Source organism: Fusarium graminearum, chromosome 4 (genome assembly GCF_000240135.3).
Source record: "Fusarium graminearum PH-1 chromosome 4, whole genome shotgun sequence".
NCBI classification, from domain to species: domain Eukaryota; kingdom Fungi; phylum Ascomycota; class Sordariomycetes; order Hypocreales; family Nectriaceae; genus Fusarium; species Fusarium graminearum.
In genome coordinates, this window is record NC_026477.1 from 1,424,302 (window position 1) to 1,445,560 (window position 21,259).

Here is a 21,259-nt window from a genome sequence, read left to right on the forward strand (position 1 = left end):
CTTATCTTGGTAATAACAAGCGAGATGTATTTTAATGCCGCGTGATGACTCTTAATATTTATCTACATCGAGATCACCACAAGCAACTCGAAACATCACCGTCTTAAACGGACTTGCAACACGGTCTAGATATGGTTTAGCCCAGGCACGGTCCAGACAGACGGTGGACGCTCACCTCAAAACGCGTCTCCACAAAAAAAGCTCCCAAATGCTATGGACCAGCCTTCAATAAATCCGTTGCCATCAACGACCACAATCTCGCATCTCGACTATCGCAGTCATCATCCCAGGTCCCATTTTTGACCATCGGGAAACTTCTTCTCTGACGTGCTAATCCTCTTTAAAGTCGTCTCAGATAGACCGCGACCGACAATTCTTCCGATTCGAGCCAGCTGATCACCAGCCTCAACCCCAAGATGTCGTTCAGTTTCGGCAACACAAGCTCTTCGGGCGCATCCAACAATAACACAACATCGACTGCGCCGGCATCGGGAAATCTCTTTGGTGCTGCTACTGGAAGCCCCGGCTTCTCATTCGGCTCGATCGGTGGTTCCGCCGCCGGCAACAACTCAACACCTGCCAGCAACAGTTCAAGCAACTTGTTTGGTGGTCAACAAAGCGGCGCAACAGCTCAGAAGCCCCCTGGGGGCCTGTTTGGTGGCGGCGCGACCGCGTCCAATACCACTACTACTCCGAACTCCAGCGGAATCTTCGGCGGTGGCGGCTCTACTACTCCTGCGACAGGCGGCCTTTTTGGAGGAGGTGCTTCTACAACACCCGCAGCAACCACAGCTCCTTCAAGCGGCGGAATGTTTGGCGGCGGCGGCGCCGCTAGTTCTACTGCACCGGCTTCCGGAGGACTGTTTGGAAACGCAGGAAACAACGCAAGCAAGCCTGCGGCCGGTCTTTTCGGAGGCGGTGGCTCTTCTACTCCTGCTAGCAGCGGTGGTGGTCTGTTCGGTCAGAACAACGCCAACCAAGCCTCGACAGCGACCTCCTCAGCTGCACCAGCATCAGGTTTGTTCGGAAATGCCACTACTGGAGCTGCTACTCCTGCCAAACCTACCTTTTCTTTGCCGTCTACGACACCAGCTGGAGCACCCCCTACCGATGCCGCCAAGCCTGCCGGAGGACTGTTCGGCAACACAGGTGCCCAAGCATCTTCTGGAGCATCTGGCCTTTTTGGAAATGGAGCCAAACCGGCTGCGACTTCAGCTTCTTCTGCCCAGCCCAGCACAACTGCCTCAGCAACACCCGGTGGCCTTTTTGGGGGAGGTGCACAGTCTGGAAGCAGCGCTCCTGCTGGAGGACTCTTTGGTGCTAAGCCAGCATCTGCTCCCGCTCCCGCTCCTACCTCTGGTGGACTGTTCGGAGCAAAGCCTGAGGGTGCTGCCCCTGCTACGACCCAGGGAGGAAGCTCAACTCCTGCTGCCACTACGACTTCCCTGTTCGGTGCTAAGCCTGCAGCTTCTGCAACCTCGACCCCAAGCTCAGCACCATCTGGTGGTCTCTTCGGCGGCGGCGCAACAACTTCTGCTGCACCCGCAAGTTCCACGACAACGACAACCGGAGGACTATTCGGAGCCAAGCCCGCGACTACCACAGCTTCTGCAACAACTCCTGCTGCAACTACAACCGCTGGTGGTTTATTCGGAGCTGCTGCTAGCAGCCAAGCAACAGGCTCGGCAGCTACCACCACTGCAGCCACTGGTGCATCGACGACCACTTCCGCCCCAGCATCAAGCTCTGCCCCTGCTTCAGCTAGCAGTTTGTTCGGCGCGAAGCCAGCCACAGATGCCAGCAAGGACGCCAGCAAGGACGCAGCTAAACCCGCGACTACCAGTACCACTCCCGGTCCTCTAGGCGCTTCCACCACTGGCCCAACATCCCAGATGGCGCGCCTCAAGAACAAGACTATGGAAGATATTGTAACAAGATGGGCATCGGACCTTTCCAAGTACCAGAAGGAATTCAAGGAGCAGGCAACCACTGTGTCCAAGTGGGACAGAAGTCTTGTGGACAACGGCGAAAAGATTCAGAAGCTATACCTTGATACTTTTGAAGCCGAGCGAGCAAGCCACGAAATCGAGCGACAGCTTGCTGCCGTTGAGAGTCAACAGGACGAGCTCGAGGCATGGTTGGATCGATACGAGTCTGAGGTCCAGGATATGTTTGCCAAACAGCTGGGTCCTGGCGAACAATTGGCCGGACCTGACCAGGAGCGTGAGCGTACGTACAAGCTCGCAGAGAAACTTACACAACAATTGGACGAGAAGTCGCGCGATCTGTCCAAGATGGTTAAGGAGATTAACGACATCTCTGGTACATTGAACAAGGGTGCCAAACCCGAGGACCCTGTAAGTTCCATGCCATTTCAGTCTCAAGAGTAAACTTTGCTAACCTGTTGTTGCAGCTGAGCCAAATCGTTCGTGTTCTCAACGGCCACCTCACACAGCTGCAATGGATCGATGCTAATGCCTCATCGTTGCAAGCCAAGGTGGCCGCTGCTCAGAAATCAAGCAGTAACCTAGGAAGTCACTATGCTGGCTCGGATAATGATGCGGCGGAGAGCTTCTATCGCTCATACATGGGACGACGATGAAGGGAAGGACTGTAATTGTTGGATTGGAGTTTTAGGCAAGGAATCCAGGTAATTCATTATCGAAGATGGAATATGATACAAAGCATGCGTAGCCATAGCGACATGGTCAGTAATCAGGATGTAGAAAAAACACCTGGAACTTGAAACATTGGAGAGTGTAAACGTGTAGATATTCTTGTACACTAGTTTCGACTATGGAACAGTCAAGCTCTGAATGAATTGCGATTTCATGTTGAGTTTCGTCAACTCATTACTGTAACATGTCATTGCGATCTTGGCGAGCCGGTTTGGGTCTCGCTGAATTCTGATGGTTTCCCCCCACTCGCTTTGCCTGATTTATCCGGTGATCCGTGATATGAGTTGCTTAGTGCTGCTCGCCGCCCTGCTCCTTTGTGATCTCATCACTATAGAACAATTGAAGTTAGTGACTGGCCCAATTCAGATGCTTGAGCATCGCGCAGGCGGTGGATGGGGATCATACATGTGCTTGGAGAGACGGTCAAGGTGCTGCTGCTGCTCCTGGAGCTTCTTCTTGAGCTCAATGAGCTTCTCCTTCTCACGCTGGCGGATAGCGTAATCCTCGCTGGCCTTCTCACGTCGCTGGAAAGCATCACTAAAGAAACGAGTGTTAGAATTGCGCAATCGCAAAACCAATTGGATTTCGGCTTCGAAACTCACCCAGAGCCTCCAGTAGGGCGGGGAGCTCCAGTAGCACCCTCAGTCATGACGCGGGGAGTGGTAGAGAAGCATCGAATGGGTCGGAAGGCGGCTGCCTGGCGGAAAGATGTGCGAAGCATGATTGCGAAGTAGATATGGTTTCTTGTTGTTACTTGCTAGGAACAAAAGATCAGTTGGAATTGAGGATCGTGGTTTGTTTTGTAGCCGATGACGTTGCCGTGTTGGTGGGAGAGCCGAGATGATCTGACCACAGGTGACAGTGAGCTTCTGGGTCGGGATAAGCGTTGCAGCTCAGCTCTACGATAGGCCGCTACTTAAATTTTGGTCTTTACAACGCATACTAGGAGAGTAGCCGCTTAACAAAGTTGGGGCAATGGCGGTAATTCCCGGCGGGCTCCTTTGGGAAGCTCGGATCTGACTGACCATCCGCGAGCATCCAAGACATCGGAAATCAGCCCGTGCCTGACAACCTGATGAGGTGGATTACCCTGCATTCAACAAAGTGTTACTGATCTGATGTCTGCCATTTTGTTTCCGTACCGCTGTATTCGGATACCAGCTCGAGCCTTAAAGCACATGTCTGGTACCTTTGCTGCTTGAAGCTGAAGAGCCTTGAATGACATCAGAGCTCGTGCCAAGTGGGTACACCCCAACACTGTATCCTGGTACATACGAGGAGAGACTCAGCTTTGCGTAACAACAAACAAGGCCTTGTCTGGGGGAGGATTTTAAGTAGATATCGCCAGTTTAGCGCTGCAAAGAATTATGTGGCACATGATTGGGATGAATTGCTAATAAAGTGCACTGATCGGTTGGTGTGTTACTTTTGTACTCAGAAGCTTTATTACCGCCTGGCCAAGTTACTCTATGACTAAAGACTGGGTTGGCTTTTCTTAGAAGTTTCTGGTAGTGGATTCTGAATCGGACGACAAAGACAGAATCTTGGTTCTGGAAAAACAATAGCCTGAGAGTTATATTTATTCGTTATGCGGCTAAGCCTGGTCACGAGTGTGGCGGAAACTACATGAAACTGGGTTACAAGCTGGTAATGTTTATGCTGTGGTAACCATGAGTTTGTATGTACAAAGCCTTCATGCTTTGCACATTCCAGTCAGTCGGAGCCCTGTACAACTCGGCTTCCAACGCAAAGAAAGTTGGACGAAAGAATGCTCAACTCAAGCAAGGTCAAAAGTATAGTGTTTTGTTCTTGGTTGTCCATATCCACACTATGCATACATACAACCTGAAACCATCGTGAAGCACTGGTCGTTGACAGGCTCATGGTATGTATACATATTTATACAATATGCAGAGAGCATGATGATAGTGATAAGCCGGAATGAGGCCAAACCAGACAAAGAGAAACAGCCCTACAGTACAATTCATTTTCCCAAGCATGACAGTAGGCATTATGATTGATGAGCGTTCCTGTCGCACATTGAAGTTTCGTGTCGGCACTTGTGTGGCTGTTTCGGAGCACACCAACAGACAAGATAGCGTGACAGGACAAAGGAGGTTGGTCGCATGATGAGGATGATGACATTTGACACTTTTTGGACCCCTCTTTCTACCTGAGCACGCTTGGGAAGAACCTTACCCGTGAAGTAAACCTACCTCTAATCAAACCGGCTAACTATGGCTCAGCCGTTATTGGCTTGTCTTCATCTTTCCACAAGCACCTGAAGCAAACGGCTTCTTGTCTCGACTATAGTTGATTCTTGTCTGATCCAGCTGGGACTCATCGCAGTGCTTTTGAAACCTTTAATTAAAACCAGGACCATGATCCAAGTACTAATTCAACTTGGAGATCCTGCAAGGGCTCTACGACCAGAGCATGAGGCAATGACGATGTTGGTAAGGCAACTCATCGGCAAGGTACCGGGCCTAGCAATAAGACACCAGATCTACCGCCATCCATCCACGTGAGAGACCTTAATAAGAAGCTCGTTCTGTTAGGCAACGTAGAATGAATGATGAACCAAAGATGCACTGATTGGGCATGAAGCATGAATTAGAGATGATTAACCCACTGGAGTTCCAGGGCACAGCTCATCATCGTCACACTCGCAGGCTGGCCGCCTCACAGCCCAGTGGGGTGGAAGCGGGGAGTAGGTAGGGGGGAGTGAGTCTGAGGTGGGGTTTCCTGACGCTCGCTGGCACTGGCAATGCTGGCACTGGCACGGCATGTCAACTGGCAGTGACCAGCAAAGGTGCCCCTTCCCAGGCTGATCCAATATCATCTCTAGGAGCTTCCGTCACCCAAAAGATGACCATGCGCCCATGCCCATGCCTGGTCCAGCCTACCAGCCCAGCCCAGCCAAGTCTCATCCCCAACAACACTCCCCCCGTTCCCGTCAATCCTACCAGCTCCTCGCTGTCCAGTTCGTCCCGCAAAACCAAAGCCACTTCTTTTTTTCATCTCTCTACTTTACTCTACTCTACTCTTGGCCTTCCATTCTGTTCACCGTTCACCAACTATTTTTCCTTCAACTGAAAGCTTCTTCTCAGCTGAATTTCGTTATTTCCCCTTTCCTTAACAACCCTTGAAATCTAAACCGCACGACTTCAGGTACGTAGTATGCACCGCTTCGTCCTTTCTGTTTTCATATCACATTGGGGCGTTTCTTTCCATCAAGAGAATCCTGTTCATCACGATCATCTTGTCCTTTGTGTTGTTCGATTGTTTTGTTGTGTCCTTTCCCCTCTGTCGTCATTACCCCCCCTCAAAAACGAAACGGACACGCACCCGTTATTCCCCCTTGAACCGTCTTCGACCGCCTTAAACACCACGAATAAGACAAAGACGCCCTGCTTCTATTATCGACGATACCGGATACCAAAATCGAAGAGCATCTCAACCATCACTGCTGCGTTGCTCGTCGCTGTTGCTGTCATCCGTATTCAGGAGGCCGTCGTCTGAGAAACCCCTCCGCCACTGACAGCCCAAGAGCGGGGAGCCTCACCGAATCGTCGCCGCCGCCCGCTCTAGCCACGCACTAGGCGCGCAACTGCTCTCCCTGTTTATCGCTTAAGACGATCCATCGACTTATCGCCCCTCGCCCACTTCGCAGCTTCACTCATCATTCCACCATTGTCTTTGAGCAACGTCCATACGAATTTGCGATTCCTCGATTCTTTTCACACGTCCATTTGCGCCCACCTCTGCACATACCGCCTTCATATTTTATTTCGTCTGACAAGCTTGATCACCCCTTTTACTAACCCACCTTTGAACTACAGTCGCCAAACACCGCCAAAATGGGTCACGAAGATGCTGTCTACCTTGCCAAGCTCGCTGAGCAGGCCGAGCGATATGAGGGTATGTTTTCGGAATCGATCTCATCTATTTTTCACGCGCTAACAAAGGGCGCGCGCCTATCGCAGAGATGGTTGAGAACATGAAGATTGTCGCCGGTGAGGACCGAGATCTCACCGTCGAGGAGCGAAACCTTCTCTCTGTTGCCTACAAGAACGTCATCGGCGCCCGCCGTGCCTCCTGGCGCATAGTCACCTCCATCGAGCAGAAGGAGGAGTCAAAGGGCAACTCTAGCCAGGTTACCCTCATCAAGGAGTACCGACAGAAGATTGAGGCCGAGCTTGCCAAGATCTGCGAAGATATCCTCGAGGTCCTTGACCAGCACCTGATCCCCTCTGCCAAGTCTGGCGAGTCCAAGGTTTTCTACCACAAGATGTAGGTGCAAACCGGCTGGTATCCATTCGTAAACCGTTATTAACCAGTTCTGCAGGAAGGGTGACTACCACCGTTACCTCGCCGAGTTCGCCATTGGCGACCGTCGCAAGGACTCTGCCGACAAGTCCCTCGAGGCCTACAAGGCTGCTACTGAGGTTGCTCAGACCGAGCTTCCTCCCACCCACCCCATCCGCCTTGGTCTCGCCCTCAACTTCTCCGTTTTCTACTACGAGATCCTCAACGCTCCTGACCAGGCTTGCCACCTGGCTAAGCAGGCCTTCGATGATGCCATCGCTGGTACGTCTTGAGAACTACTTATCGTTGATTCACAGCTTGCTAACCTAAAAATCACAGAGCTTGACACTCTGAGCGAGGAGAGCTACAAGGACTCTACACTGATCATGCAACTGCTCCGAGACAACCTCGTAAGTTTTACAACAACCTTGTGTCCTAAAGTTACGATGGCGACTAACACTGTAACAGACTCTCTGGACCTCTTCCGAGGCCGAGACCTCCGCTGCTGGTCAGGCTGAGGCTCCCAAGGAGGATGCCCCTGCTGCTGCCACCGCTGAGGACGCCCCTGCTGCCCCTGCCGCGGCTGAGGAGCCCAAGGCTGAGTAAGGGATTGTCGAGTGTGTTTTATCTATGCAGTTGTCGGGCGGACTGGTGTCTACGGAGTGGACGGAAGAACTCGTTTTTGATCAAGAGCTTCGGCATCGTTTCGGTATACAGACAAGCGCCAAGGAGGGGCTGACTTTACACCAACGGGCTAGCAAGGAGTCTGGAAGAGAGTAATTTTACGCTCTGCTTCCAGACTGTTAATGCGTTGGCCGTCTGGACAATAAAAATACCAAAATTACTTTCAATACACGACGATACATGATTAGTGATGACTTGAAGTTTGCGTGTGCTTTGTAAATTTCGACATGGGTCGAACGGTCAGTTAGGGGTATGAGGCACCCCTTTGTAGTTGTCCATCATGCTAAAACTGAGTTGACTTGGCCGTTATACCAACCAGTTGACACCGTGGACCGGTTCCAGTTAAGCTCTCAACCCTCTTGTATTCTTGGGAGAGTTTGGTGGGTTAAATTTTGTCTTTAGAAGTAGTACTTGAAGGTTGTACATCGTCTTCATTTTCATCCAGTACGGCAAAGTGAACCCGCAGCCACAAGCTGCAATCAAGGCAGCCAACCACGAGCTCCCCCTCTTCACTCACTTCCTCCAAGTCAGCCTCACGAAACTCGTAGCTGTGCTCGTTTCCGCAGCGACAAGGACGGTACCAGCACTCCTGGTCCTCATCGAAAGCCAAGTCATCCAGATCGACATTTTCTACGCCTGTCTGAAAGGAGCCATCCCGGCCCGCCGCCCCAGTCGGGCGAGACACTCGTAGTGCGGCGTCGTAGGCGACGCGGGCAGAAGGACTGGAAAGAACATTAAGTGCTGTGGTGATTTGATCAACAGTAAAGAAAACTGATGATGGATCTGAGTTTGCGACTTTGTCTGGGTGGTTGCGGAGGAGGGCCCGATGATAGGCGCGCTTTATGAGGGGCGTAGAGTCATGTTGGGTGTCGAGTAGAGCAGATGTGATGTTGAGAACCTGGTAGTGCGTGGCTGTGTCTGCCGACGAGGATATAGACTGAGAAGATGTCATGATATGTTTCCGTTTTCTGGGAAAGGCACTTGACTTGTCAGAGCCCGATTATCTGAGAAGTTGAAGGCTTCTTTTCTTTGCATCACGTGATAAGATTGGGCCTTCAAGATATTGAATTTGTGTTAGTATCATGAGCATTGGAAAATCTGAATTGAGGACTGTAGAGACTGGGTTCAATCTTGCTGAAAGTTAGGTTTACAGTACCTCTCGTAAGGCAGGGTTACTTGATGGACAGATGGTTTGATATCACAATGGGAAGCTGAGTCTCGATTGATGCGTAGCAAGTCTTTGACAAGATCGTTGTAGATTTTCTTGTACATAAAAATACACGGGTAAATGTACAGGGCGCAAGAAAGCAGTCATTCCATCTGTAGTCTTCTTGTTTATTTGGGGAACTTGGTCCATCCGTATTTGCCCACCTATCGAGTGATGTTAGCAATGCAAGCTCAAAACAAGGGACGTATAGCTCGAGTTGGCCGTGACTTACCCTCTTCCAGCGCTTGATGAGACTGGGCATATCCAGCATTGCCTTTCTCCTCTTCTCCATCCTGTGATGCCGTTAGTCATTGCCGTCCCATTTCCCAGCCCGGAACATAGCCAGTATGTAACCAAGGCCATGGCAAAACCGCCGACGTACTTTGCAATCATGTGTCGTTCGTGAATGTGACCCTTGACCTTCTGTCCCACACCAGTACCCTTGACTCTCAAACCATGCTCAACCCGATGAGCCAACTGGTACTCGGTAGCCTTGCGTGTGTCGGGCAGCAGATCCTCAACACCGTTGTCACGAGCCATCTTGACCAGCTCAGCCTGGCGTCTATTTGAGTATACGGGGTCCTGCCATTTTCCTGTCACGGGGTGCTTGTAGAAGCGGAAAGGGTTCGGTCTGTCCTCCTGGTATCGAGTCTTGGGGGCGTTTTCGGGGAGGATGGCGGCTGGGGGGTATCGGGCGAAGAACCGCTGCAGAGGAGCGGGCAACGACTTGGCGAGACCGATTAATTGCGGTGCTGAGGCCATGATGGGTTTTGCTGTGGTGAAAGCCTGTCAATTCGAGCACCCCGGAAACTGGAGGTTAGATCACGAAGCTCTTCAATCCTCAAGGCTGTAGTGTGGTGTCGGATGGTATTGATTTTTTTATGGGTCACGGTAATCATGTGCTTTGATTGGTCGGATACATAAATCTATACCTCAGCCTTGTTGAACATCATTGATTACCAGTCATCACTCTAATACTAAATGTCTGGGTTTATTGCCTGGTTTTTCGATAAATTTTATGCAATTAGAGGCCATGATTGCTTAAAAGTACCACATAATTGCCTTGAATATAACTGGCAGCTCATGTCGTAGACGTGAATACTAACGTGCACATATCCATACATGTACAGATAATGCATGCATGCATATATAACATACTGTCCCTCAAAATATAGATGCACTTGGTCACTATATGCAGAATAAACGAGTCTACTCGATCAGATAGAATCAATACTAGACACAGTCCTTTGTTTTTGAATCCCAATTTTCCATCTCCAAGTTGTCAAGTTTCATGAAGCCTGACCAATGAAGAGCAAGTCGATGCACAGCCACACGTCACAACAGCCACATAGACCTAGGTAGGTAGCCTTTCTATCAATCGTCATCTTCAAGCAGGCACTCATAACCAAAACCATAATAAATTGTTACCTGGAACTTTACCGCTCTAAATCAGTAATAAGGATAAGGCTTGGTTCGTAATTCTCAAATTTCCTCTTTACACTCAACTCGCATCAAAATGCCCCTCGACATCGAAGAGCTATTGCGCAAAAAGAAAGCAGCTGATACCGCTGCCGCGAAACCTCGATTTATCCCCAAGGCCGAACGAGAACGACTAGCAGCCGAGAAAGCAAAGAAAGAAGAGGACGACAAGAAGCGCAAAGCTTCTGAAGAGGAGCAGAAGCGAAAAGAAGAGGAACAAAAATGGAGATCAAATGGATCATCAAGACCTAACGAATCCAACGGATCGGGGCGCGTGCCTACAGGTCCCAGATCCATGAACGACGGCCGAGATGATCGAGAACGCGATCGCGATCGCGACCAAGGAAGAGGGCGAGTACGAGGAAAAGATAGGAAAGGAGACAAACAAGGAGTGGGAGCTGACAAGCAGTCGGCGGAAGACATTGAAGCTACTCTTCTACGGTCTCGATACCTTGGCCCACAAGTGAATCAGCAATCCAACTTCTCTGCAAAGAAGAAGCGCATGCGAACAACGGAAAAGAAGTTCAATTTCGAATGGGATGCAGATGAAGATACCTCTCGCGACAACGATCCCCTATACGATCGGCAGACTGCAGTCAGCCATAACGGATCATTTGCTGGTATCGGCGGCGAATTCGACGATGGGGCTGAGGAACGAGCGCGCAAACGAGCGAAAATGATTGCGCAAAGAGACCCCGAAAACGGAAAGGAGAGAGCAGAGGGTATCATGGAGGACTTTTTCCGAGCACGCGACAAGGCGAGGCAACGAGCGGATCGAAGAGGACTGGGTAAGCACTGGTCTGAAAAGTCCCTGGATGACATGCGAGAACGAGATTGGCGTATTTTCAAAGAGGACTTTGGCATTGCTACCAAGGGCGGTATGATCCCTAACCCTATGCGCAGCTGGCAGGAGTCGAATCTGCCACAACGCTTACTCAACATTGTTGATGATGTTGGATACAAGGACCCTTCGCCTATTCAACGAGCTGCTATTCCTATCGCCCTGCAAGCTCGAGATCTTATCGGTGTAGCCGTCACTGGTTCCGGAAAGACGGCTGCGTTCCTTCTACCACTACTTGTTTACATCTCCGATCTACCGCCCCTGGATGAGATCAACAAGCACGATGGTCCTTATGCTCTCATCATGGCCCCCACTCGAGAACTGGTCCAGCAGATTGAAACCGAAGCCAGGAAATTCGCAGGACCTCTTGGTTTCCGTGTTGTGAGCATTGTTGGTGGTCATCAAATTGAAGAGCAAGCATACAACCTACGTGATGGTGCCGAAATTGTCGTCGCTACACCAGGTCGTCTGCTTGATTGTATTGAGCGCCGACTTCTCGTTCTCTCACAATGTTGCTACGTGATTATGGATGAAGCCGATCGTATGATTGATCTCGGTTTCGAAGAATCCGTCAACAAGATTCTCGATGCCCTACCAGTCACCAACGAGAAGCCAGACACAGATGAAGCTGAAAATGCTCAAATAATGCAGCGCTACTTGGGCGGTAGGGATCGTTACAGACAGACCATGATGTACACGGCCACCATGCCGCCTCTCGTAGAGAGAATTGCAAAGAAGTATCTCCGTCGCCCAGCCATTGTCACCATTGGTAATGCAGGCGAGGCCGTCGACACAGTTGAGCAGCGCGTTGAGTTTGTTTCAGGTGAAGACCGCCGCAAGAAGAGACTTCAGGAGATCCTGTCTTCAGGTAACTTTGGGCCGCCTATCATTGTCTTCGTCAACATCAAGCGCAACTGTGACGCTGTTGCTCGAGATATCAAACAAATGGGCTGGTCTGCCGTCACACTGCACGGTTCAAAGACCCAAGAACAGCGAGAGGCTGCCCTCGGCTCTGTCCGCGCTGGTCACACACAGGTTCTCGTCGCAACCGATCTTGCCGGTCGTGGTATCGATGTGCCCGACGTTTCCCTGGTCGTCAACTTCAACATGGCCACAAACATTGAGAGTTACACCCATCGTATCGGTCGTACAGGTCGTGCTGGAAAGAGTGGTGTGGCTATCACATTCCTGGGCCCTGAGGATCATGAAACTATGTACGATCTCAAACAGATCTTGAGCAAGAGCTCCATCTCAAAGGTCCCCGAGGAGTTGAGGAGACACGAGGCTGCTCAGTCGAAGCCCGTACGTGGCGCCAAGAAAGACAAGGATGAAGGATCTGGGAAGGGAAACTGGCAACACTAAAAGGCGTTTGTGATATTGGTCCAACTTGACAAGATAAAAAAGCCAGACTAAGGTCATTATAATAGCAACTTTTACAACACCACGTCAAGTTGGGATTGAGCAAGAGTGAATTCACGTCAAGAATAGGATACTGTAGAGTGAACTTAATCATAAAATTGTCATTTCCGCATCTTTTACTTTTCTACATTCCAGATAGGCATACTGGTCCAGTACACATCCTCTAAGGTTTTGCTTTATCCAGCTTTTACTCCAGCTTCAGCTGCTCGAACTGCTTGATTGTCTCCTCGAAGCTGTTCATCTCCTGCTTGGCATCGGACAGCCTCTTCTCATCTGTCTCTCGGATGGCATCGGAAACCTTCTCGAGGTAACCAGGGTCATTGAGGATCTTCTCCTGCTTCTGGATGCTGCTCTTGGCCTTGTCGAGCTTCTTCTGAGCCTTGATAATCTCGGCATCGATATCAACGCGGCCCTTGACGTGAAGGAAGACGGAAGCCTCGGTAGAGACGGGGTAGGCAACACATCCAGCGGGACGGCTGGCATCGGAGCCAAGGATCTCGACGCCCTTGATACCCTTGCCACTCAGACTCTTGATAGAAGAGGCTTGCTCCTTGACAGTGGCGAGAGAGGTGTCGTTGTAGGCCTGGATAATGACTGCAGACGAATTAGTATTGGGGTTCTCTCTTCTTTGGGGGCTGTTGTGCTTACCTTCAGCCTCATCCTTGAGGGCATACTCAGCCATCAATGATCGAGCTGCCTTGGAGCAGCCGAGGACAAGCTCGTAAGCACGCTCAGACTCGGGGTCATCAAGCTTCTCATTGTATGTGGGGTACTTGGCAACGACGATGGACTTTGTCTGGTCTTCAGGTCGTCGGGGCATTCGCTGCCACATCTCCTCAGTAATGAAAGGCATGAAGGGATGGATCATGGTAAGAGCGGTCTCGAGAGCAGTATAGAGAGTCTGGATGGCAGACTCACGCTCCTTCTCGGTACCGTCACGGATAATAGCCTTAGAGTTCTCGATGTAGACATCGCACAGCTCGTTGTACCAGTATCTGTAAACGATCAATGTCGACTTGGAGAACTCACGGTCCTCAAGAGCACGGTTGATCTCCTTGGCAGCGCTGTTCATCTTGTGAAGAATCCATCGCTCAGCAAGGGTCTCGCCACGGGCGATACCTGACTTGGAGGGAGTGAAGTCCTGAGGAAGACTTCCCAAGACGTATTTGGTAGCCTGGAAAATCTTGTTACAGAACTTACGGTATCCGTGGATAATCTTGACATCTAGGTTGATATCACCGCCACCAGTGGTAGCGTTGATCATGGTGAAACGCATAGCGTCGGCACCACACTGGGGAACGCCATCAGGGAAGGCAGTCTTTTGGTACTTGGTGGCCTTAGCAACCTCTTTGGGGTCCAGGTTACCCTGAGTAAGCTTGTCGTGAAGAGTTTGGAGCTCGACACCGGCAATAATGTCGAGGGGATCAATGACGTTGCCCAGACTCTTACTCATCTTGCGACCCTCAGAGTCACGGACAAGACTGTGGCAGTAGACCTCCTTGAAAGGAATCTTGCCAGTCAACTTGATACCGAAGAAGATCATTCTGGCAATCCAGAAGAAGAGAATATCCCAACCTGTCTCAAGGACCTCTGTAGAGTAGAGCTTCTCAAGGTCATGTGTCTGGTTAGGCCAGCCCAGGGTGCTAAAGGGCCAGAGACCAGAAGAAAACCATGTGTCGAGAACGTCTTCATCTTGCTCAAGAGTGTAAGTTTTGCCAGGCAGGGCGGCCTTGGCTTTTTCCTCAGCCTCTTGTCGTGTTCGGCCGGCGAACCAAAGCTTCTCCTCAGGGATATCTTCAGCACCACCCTCAATCTTGGCAAAGTAGACAGGGGATCGGTGACCCCACCAGAGCTGCCGACTGATACACCAGTCTTGGATGTTCTCGAGCCATCGGTAGTAGCTCTTCTCAGCGCTCTCGGGTCGGATCTTGATGCTGCCGTTTCGGACAGCAGCAAGGGCAGGCTCAGCGAGCTCCTTCATGCGGACCCACCATTGGGGCTTCATTATGGGCTCAATGATGTCCTTGGACTTATCGCACAGAGGAACCTTCATGGCGTTGTCCTTCTTGTCGACGTAGAGACCCTTGGCCTTGAGGTCATCCTGGATGGTGTAACGGACGTCGAATCGTTTCTGACCCTTGTAGGCACCGGCGTTCTCGTTCATCAAGCCATCATCGGTCAAGATGTTGATGAATTCAAGACCGTGCTTCTGTCCGAGAGTGAAATCGTTGGGGTCGTGGGCGGGAGTGAGCTTGACAGCACCGGTACCGAACTCTCTGTCGACGTACTCGTCGGCGACGATAGGAAGCTTACGGCCCTCGATGAAAGGGTGGACGGCAGTCTTGCCGATGAGGTGCTTATATCGATCGTCCTTGGGGTGAACAGCGATACCGGTGTCGCCCAGCATAGTCTCAATACGGGTGGTAGCGACCTCAATGAGCTCATCAGATCCCTCAACGGGGTACTTGAAGTGGACGATAACACCGAATTCGACCTTCTTGTCGTATCCAGGGACATCAAGCAGGGTGCGGCCGGTCAGTTCCTTGTTAACGACCTCAAGGTTAGAAAGCGTAGTGTTGAGCTTGGTGCACCAGTTGACAAGTCGGTTGGCTCGGTAAATGGTGCCCTCCTCGTAGAGCCTGACCCAAGTCTCAGTGACGGCAGCGGACAGGTTCTTGTCCATAGTGAAAGCTGGTCAAAGTCAGTGGCGCTATCTCTCACATATTTCATGGCTGATTTTGCATACCCTCTCGGCTCCAGTCATAAGATCCTCCCATTTTGCACAGAGTATTATTGATGCGCTTGTGGTAGTCCTCCTTCCACTCCCAAACAGTGTTGACAAACTTTTCACGGCCAAGGTCACGTCGGGTTAGGCCATGTCTTCTCCAAAGCATGTTCTCGACGACGCTCTGAGTAGAAATACCGGCATGATCACAGCCAGGAACCCATAGGGTGGTCTTGCCCTGCATTCGGCTCCATCGGATCATAAGATCCTGGAGAGACTCGCCAAGAGCGTGTCCCATGTGAAGGGCACCGGTGACGTTGGGAGGAGGATGAACAATGACGAACTTTCCTTCGTCCTTGATATTTCCATCAGGCTTGAATTCGGGTTTGAAGAAACCCTCCTTCTCCCACCAATCGTACCATGCGGACTCGACGGCAATAGGGTCGTATGCCTTGAAATGGGGGTCATCGAACGATCGGATTCGCTTCTTCTCACCCTTGGGGGTGTCCTCGACGTATTCGGGAATGGGCTCCTCCTCAGCCTTCTTCTCCTTGGGCTTCTTCTCCTTAGGAGCCTTGGGGGCGGCGACCGCAGCCTTTTGCTTCTTTGCTTCGAACTTGGCCTGCTTCTCGGCCTTCTTTCGCTCCTTCTCCACTGCGGTTTCAAGTTAGGGACATGTCGAGTAGGTATCCATTTGGAATGTTGCACATACACTCCTTCTCCGTCTTCACCTTGGGAGGGCCGTCGGTAGCAGCAGCAGCGCCGGCATCTTGACCGGAAGCATGGGTTTCGGTAGTAGATTGGGCGATCTCCTTCTTCTCCTGGGCGGGGACGGCTGGAGGGGTACTGGTAGCGTCCTGAATGCCCTCACTGGCGCCGACTATGGAGTACAATGGTTAGCTCTTTAAGTATGCAATTGAAATTGGTCATGCGACCGAGGGGTAATGAGAGTACATACTGGGGTTTCCTCTGCCGCTGTTGGTCGCCATGATTGCTCGCGTGGTTGTAAAGGGTCGTCCTGGGGAAAAAGATCGCACCCGGAGTGCTCGAACCGCGAGTCTAAACGTTGTGCCGGAGATGACTGAATGAAGCCCGTTTCTTGGGGGCTTCAAGCAATGACCTGCACGTTGAATTAATAAGTAGAGGTAGAGGGTGACTCAAGATCAAGTTGAGTCACGCTTCTATGGCGGGGGATAACTTTTAGTTGATGGAGGGGCAGGATGTGGCGTAGCCTGACAAAATAAGGCACAAATGTAACCTATCAAAAATATCTATATTTCTTGCTATACGTCCACAGAATTGCTTCAGCACTTTTAAGCTTCTTCAATGTTCTCTGATTCACTGCTGACATTTGGTGTCTCAAAAATTCTCTTCCCGGTGAGACAGTCACTATATTCCTCGAATTATATCGAGACATTCCCGGTCTGACAGAACGATACCGGACCTCCATGTCTTGAGACCCTTGAAATTATTGTGGCGCTCAGCCACATTTGGACATGTCTTGGAGTTGAGTGATGACATCCCAGACTTTGCAATCACGTTCCAGGCGTCGCTTTTAATAAATTGCGTTTTTCTACCATTCGGACGAAATACTCTAGATACGCGTACTTAGTGGCTTAATTTTCAATCCCAACTTGCTAGCCACTATCCCAATGGCCCACCGGCTGGCATTGAGGGCTCCTAGGAGCTGTATACTCAATAGCTTTTCTCATATAGCTCGAAGGAACTACTCGACAAGTAAAGAATCAGACTACTTTACTGTCGATCTAAGTCCCAATACAAAGGTCAGCACCCTGAAAAATTGTTACTGAAAATCATTAACATTTCAAAGGATCTCTCGGAATTACTACAAACTGTCAAATCTCAAATCAAAATCATCAACCCTAGTCGTCATGATGCTGCAGTCATCCTAGCTACTCCACAGTATGCGCAATGGCTCGAGAAGGATGGCTTCATGGCAGAGTTTGTTGATCTACTTTCAGGATCTGAAAAACCAGAACAGTTTCATGTCTTGGGTGCTGTTGTCGATCATGTCGCTCCTCCAGTACCGAGCAACAAGCCCATCCAGGGGTTGTCTATCCTTCGTGGAAAACTCGACTCGATTCTTCCCGGCCTCTGGACTCCAGAGCTCCCAAAGGTCCGAGAGGATGCTGATAAAGTGGCAGCTCTAACGATGGATCTTGGCAACCCTCACATCACCATTCCTCTCACCAACACAACGTTTCTGAATCACAAAACTTCAACACTCATCACTAGGCGTTATGATCTATCACAAAGCTCAACTAAACTAGTTGAGAAGAATGAAAAGTACTCACAGCAAATATCACTTCCTCTCAAAAAGCAGCTTCCTTCGATCAACGACCTTGGCATCTGGGCACCTCTCGTACCCCTGACCCATCCTCGCGTGGTGACTGAGAGCTTTGGAAACATCGTGCGACGGGTTAGCGTTGAGAATGAATCCGTCCCTGCTTCAAATGAACTTGAGCCAGCTGTCGACGAGTTGCATGTGCGAAAGTCGGGCCTGGTTCAGTCACCTATGGGAATCTGGGCAATCATCACCCCTCCAACCTTTTCTCAGTCAGGCGATAACTCAAGTTCTGTTGATCCCGATCCTGAAGCAACGTTCAGAGATGGTGAAAACATCGCGGACCTCGTCGCTTCCACATCTGGTCACCTGGTCACCCTATACAAGCAGGGTGGCCGCCTATATCAAATTTGTACGAGACCTTCGTGGCACGCCTTCCTTTTGATCTACATACTAACAGTGTACAGTGAGCGGCGGTGGTGGCTGGGGCGCAAAGAAGGGTTTACTTTCACTCGACCCTCAGCGCACTCACTTTTCCCTGTCGGAAGAAGAAGAGATGCAAAGGTTTATTCAAGCTATGGATGGAGGTAACTTTGTTCCTGTGGGCTCCAAAATTCAATTCTTTGCGTCTACGGAGACCTTGGCCACTGAGTCACCTCGGGCCAAAGAGATGGGCGTGGTCTTCGGAACAGCCAGCAAGGTAGAGTCCGAGACTGCTTCAGAGTCATCTCAGTCCGAGGCTCGGCTACTGGAAGATCACTTCGGCGCTCTTTCGAATGATGGTGTCTTCGTCACTTCCTCTGACGCTGCTGCAGTGACGACTCCTGGCTTCAACAATGATTGGAAGCTCAATGTTCCTAACTCTCGAATTTACATCAGCATCTAGACATGAGGTGTAAGCCAGCTTGGAGTTGATGGTTTTATGTAAATTGTACTATAGAGATGTATATCTACCCCCTTTCTAATGTCTAAAAGATATAGATATGTGTTCTGAGAGCAACCTATTGTTGCTACTGCTGTGATTTCTTCTTCTTCTTCTTCTGCAGACCCTCAGCTGCTGCTGCTGCCACATCATCCACGGTGGTTCCGCGCTTTCTCTTACCAACCTTTTCCTGCCCAAGTACCTCATCTTCCGCAATATCTCTATAGACACTCGCAGCACCTTCGAACATGCCCTTGTCCCAACCTGCTTCTTCGTTAAAGGTGAGAGCGATTTCCTCCATCTCTCGAACCCAGCGATATGCTTTGGGTGGCATACCAGGCACGCCATTTTCAGCAGTGGCAAGGGCAGACGGGTAGAGCGTGCCAAGCGCCTCCTTGAGGGCGTCCAAGACTCCAAGATTATGTGCCGTTGTGAAAGACTGAGTCGCAATAGCAGTGAATCCTTTGGTCAAGGAAGCGAAACACATCTTGAGTCCGCTTGCTGCGCCGATATCGGGGGAGATATACTTCATGTTAAGCACGGAAATAAGTCTCTCGCCATGAGGCAGTGAAGTCAACGAATCCGGTCCCGAGATTGGGATGCTAGGACGGTACCAGTTGGAAAATTCGGTGCTACTAGATGACTTTGCTTCGGCATCGGATGATGCTGTCAGTTTTGGGGGCCCTCCTAGTATGCTTCCATCGACAAATCGTATGGGCACATTTTCCTGTTTGACAGACGCTGCGATGGATTTGATTGTTGAAGGCGCAACTGCATTAAGGTCGACCAGGTAAAGCTCTTTCTCGCTTCCCGAATCCTTTACTGCTTTTACAATACGAGCGGCTGTAGCTTCAGCGTCCTTGGGTGGAACGATTGAGAGTATAACGGAGCTTTGCTGTACCAGCTCAGTATCAGACTCGAGGAGTTCAACTTGGGCATCTCGAGCCCGTTCGATCGTATCTTGGCTAAGGGAATTATCAATTTATTGTCTTGGTGAGCGGGGTGAAATAAGACGGTTCATTACCTTCGACCAGAGATGTTAGTCGCAATGAGGAAACCATGGGCGATCAGCAGCTTTGCAACGCCAACACCCATGTCGCCAATGGACAATAGTCCAATCTTTGGCTTAGAATCAACTGTGTTTGACATGATTATAGATGCGAATGTAAGTATTGGCAGGCTATAAGTATGTTTGAGATATTTACTTGATGGAGATGCATGGATGGATGGTGGGGGAACAGGGTAGGATAAGCCGCCCGTGTAAGTGACTAGTTGATTGTACTTATCTTATCGGATACCATGATCCGACAACAATAACATCAAAATGCGTATTAAAGGACATGATAATAATGAACTCGAAAGAACATCTTGAACAGTTTCTATAAATGTTGCTAATGTATAAATTGTCCCGAAAAGCTTCAACTGTCTGTCACTAGCACCAACTTCTTCCCATATCCTTTGCAACTGTTCAGAATCTCTGACCCGTGATCTCCAGTTTCCGCTGCATAGAGACTTTTAGTGAAAGAGTATCGGATACTAGCTAGGGTCCCATTCTGGAGACCTAATATAGACTCGGGGGGGGGTTCGTCCGGCATGGGCATGGGAATGACAAACGAGGTGTTGTTTGTCAACCGTCGACGCTGTAAGGGAATATGTTGATCGCAGATATGAGACGCTTGCATGAGACTGTCAGTAAACAAGAAAATTTAGTCAAATTATGGTATCATACTTGTTGTTCGATTTGCCCCCGGTTTTCTTATTCTTCTTTTGCCTTGAATATGCCTGAAGATGAAACCAACAGTAGAAAGAAGACTGGCAACAACAACGCCAACTATGGCAATGATAGCTTCCTGAGATAAGGTCATTGGTGATAGGTAACTAATGGGTATAAAGACTTTATGGATGTAATGATGCAACTAGAAGATAGAAGAATAGAAGTGAAGGAGAAATGTCTGAATAGAACGTCATTTTGAGGGTGGGCGTTTGTTATAGCCGTCGACTTTGCGAATTCTGTTCAACACACGAAGAGGCCAGGAAGAATTATGGTCAGACACCTGAAGAGATGTGCCAAAGAGAATTCTGGACACAGCAGTTTGGCGACATACTGACAAGAAACCCATTCCCTCAGGGTACCGTCACAAGTGGCTTATGCAGAAAAGGAACATCCAAGTAGCAATGTAGACTTTTGAACATAACTCATTACACACACGTAGTATCTAAACGACTAACATCCAGCTAATCTATAATACAGACTGCCTGTTTGAACTTATTTTATTTAAGATGAGTCCGAATAGATCTCCTCAAGGACTTGACCATGGAAGTCAGTCAATATGTTTCTTCCACAAGGTATCCTCCAGGTTGTTCATACCTGTTTTTGTACAGAGTACTGGCTATGCAGATGAATGTTTCTGATCGACATACGACCTTGCCGTTCTAGTCAAGATCGAGGCGCAAGAAAATCAGGGGAAGGACTCGATGAGAAATCGTGCATGAATGCGGCTTCTGGCTTTGCAATTGTTGATTTCACCGCCAGCAGCTGACCCAATCTGTTTCGTCATCCGTGTTTGTGGCTTGCTTCAAAGCCTCCATTACAGGGGTACTGAAAGAGAATTCTGGTCATATCCAATAATTCCACAGCCTTGGACTGGGTTGCCAGTTGCTTCTGCATATTGACAGCCAATAAATAACCGC

The 21,259-nt window shown here is 49.9% G+C and overlaps 9 protein-coding genes across 9 annotated transcripts; 4 read left to right on the forward strand and 5 right to left on the reverse strand.

Moving 5' to 3' along the window:
* The first annotated feature begins 252 nt into the window (after positions 1-252).
* On the forward strand, positions 253-2,831 carry FGSG_06845 (uncharacterized protein). Its single transcript, XM_011328196.1, has 2 exons — positions 253-2,357; positions 2,414-2,831. Exons 1-2 carry the CDS (start codon positions 417-419, stop codon positions 2,600-2,602), a joined length of 2,130 nt encoding a protein of 709 aa, XP_011326498.1. The 5' UTR covers positions 253-416; the 3' UTR covers positions 2,603-2,831.
* On the reverse strand, positions 2,610-3,487 carry FGSG_06846 (uncharacterized protein). The gene is made up of 3 exons (XM_011328197.1): positions 3,281-3,487; positions 3,084-3,215; positions 2,610-3,006 (listed from the first exon to the last, which is right to left on the reverse strand). The coding sequence occupies exons 1-3, from the start codon at positions 3,397-3,399 to the stop codon at positions 2,967-2,969; spliced, it is 291 nt and encodes a 96-aa protein (XP_011326499.1). The 5' UTR covers positions 3,400-3,487; the 3' UTR covers positions 2,610-2,966.
* A 2,088-nt stretch (positions 3,488-5,575) lies between these two features.
* FGSG_06847 (uncharacterized protein) lies at positions 5,576-8,642 on the forward strand. Its single transcript, XM_011328198.1, has 6 exons — positions 5,576-5,849; positions 6,521-6,599; positions 6,665-6,971; positions 7,027-7,268; positions 7,326-7,396; positions 7,455-8,642. The coding sequence occupies exons 2-6, from the start codon at positions 6,539-6,541 to the stop codon at positions 7,590-7,592; spliced, it is 819 nt and encodes a 272-aa protein (XP_011326500.1). The 5' UTR covers positions 5,576-5,849; positions 6,521-6,538; the 3' UTR covers positions 7,593-8,642.
* Positions 8,056-8,622, reverse strand: FGSG_12996 (diphthamide biosynthesis protein 4; the record flags this gene model as incomplete). The annotated part of the gene is made up of 1 exon (XM_011328199.1): positions 8,056-8,622. The coding sequence occupies one exon, from the start codon at positions 8,620-8,622 to the stop codon at positions 8,056-8,058; it is 567 nt and encodes a 188-aa protein (XP_011326501.1).
* A 254-nt stretch (positions 8,643-8,896) lies between the features above and the next one.
* FGSG_12997 (uncharacterized protein) lies at positions 8,897-9,704 on the reverse strand. Its single transcript, XM_011328200.1, has 3 exons — positions 9,260-9,704; positions 9,110-9,170; positions 8,897-9,041 (listed from the first exon to the last, which is right to left on the reverse strand). The coding sequence occupies exons 1-3, from the start codon at positions 9,637-9,639 to the stop codon at positions 9,006-9,008; spliced, it is 477 nt and encodes a 158-aa protein (XP_011326502.1). The 5' UTR covers positions 9,640-9,704; the 3' UTR covers positions 8,897-9,005.
* Positions 9,705-10,393: 689 nt separating this feature from the next.
* Positions 10,394-12,559, forward strand: FGSG_06849 (pre-mRNA-splicing ATP-dependent RNA helicase PRP28; the record flags this gene model as incomplete). Its single annotated transcript, XM_011328201.1, has 1 exon — positions 10,394-12,559. The coding sequence occupies one exon, from the start codon at positions 10,394-10,396 to the stop codon at positions 12,557-12,559; it is 2,166 nt and encodes a 721-aa protein (XP_011326503.1).
* A 244-nt stretch (positions 12,560-12,803) lies between these two features.
* Positions 12,804-16,330, reverse strand: FGSG_06850 (valyl-tRNA synthetase; the record flags this gene model as incomplete). The annotated part of the gene is made up of 5 exons (XM_011328202.1): positions 12,804-13,210; positions 13,265-15,307; positions 15,363-15,995; positions 16,054-16,221; positions 16,300-16,330. 5 exons carry the CDS (start codon positions 16,328-16,330, stop codon positions 12,804-12,806), a joined length of 3,282 nt encoding a protein of 1,093 aa, XP_011326504.1.
* Positions 16,331-16,993: 663 nt separating this feature from the next.
* Positions 16,994-18,532, forward strand: FGSG_06851 (uncharacterized protein; the record flags this gene model as incomplete). The annotated part of the gene is made up of 3 exons (XM_011328203.1): positions 16,994-17,125; positions 17,173-18,058; positions 18,114-18,532. The coding sequence occupies 3 exons, from the start codon at positions 16,994-16,996 to the stop codon at positions 18,530-18,532; spliced, it is 1,437 nt and encodes a 478-aa protein (XP_011326505.1).
* A 124-nt stretch (positions 18,533-18,656) lies between these two features.
* Positions 18,657-19,717, reverse strand: FGSG_06852 (uncharacterized protein; the record flags this gene model as incomplete). The annotated part of the gene is made up of 2 exons (XM_011328204.1): positions 18,657-19,533; positions 19,593-19,717. The coding sequence occupies 2 exons, from the start codon at positions 19,715-19,717 to the stop codon at positions 18,657-18,659; spliced, it is 1,002 nt and encodes a 333-aa protein (XP_011326506.1).
* Positions 19,718-21,259: the final 1,542 nt, after the last annotated feature.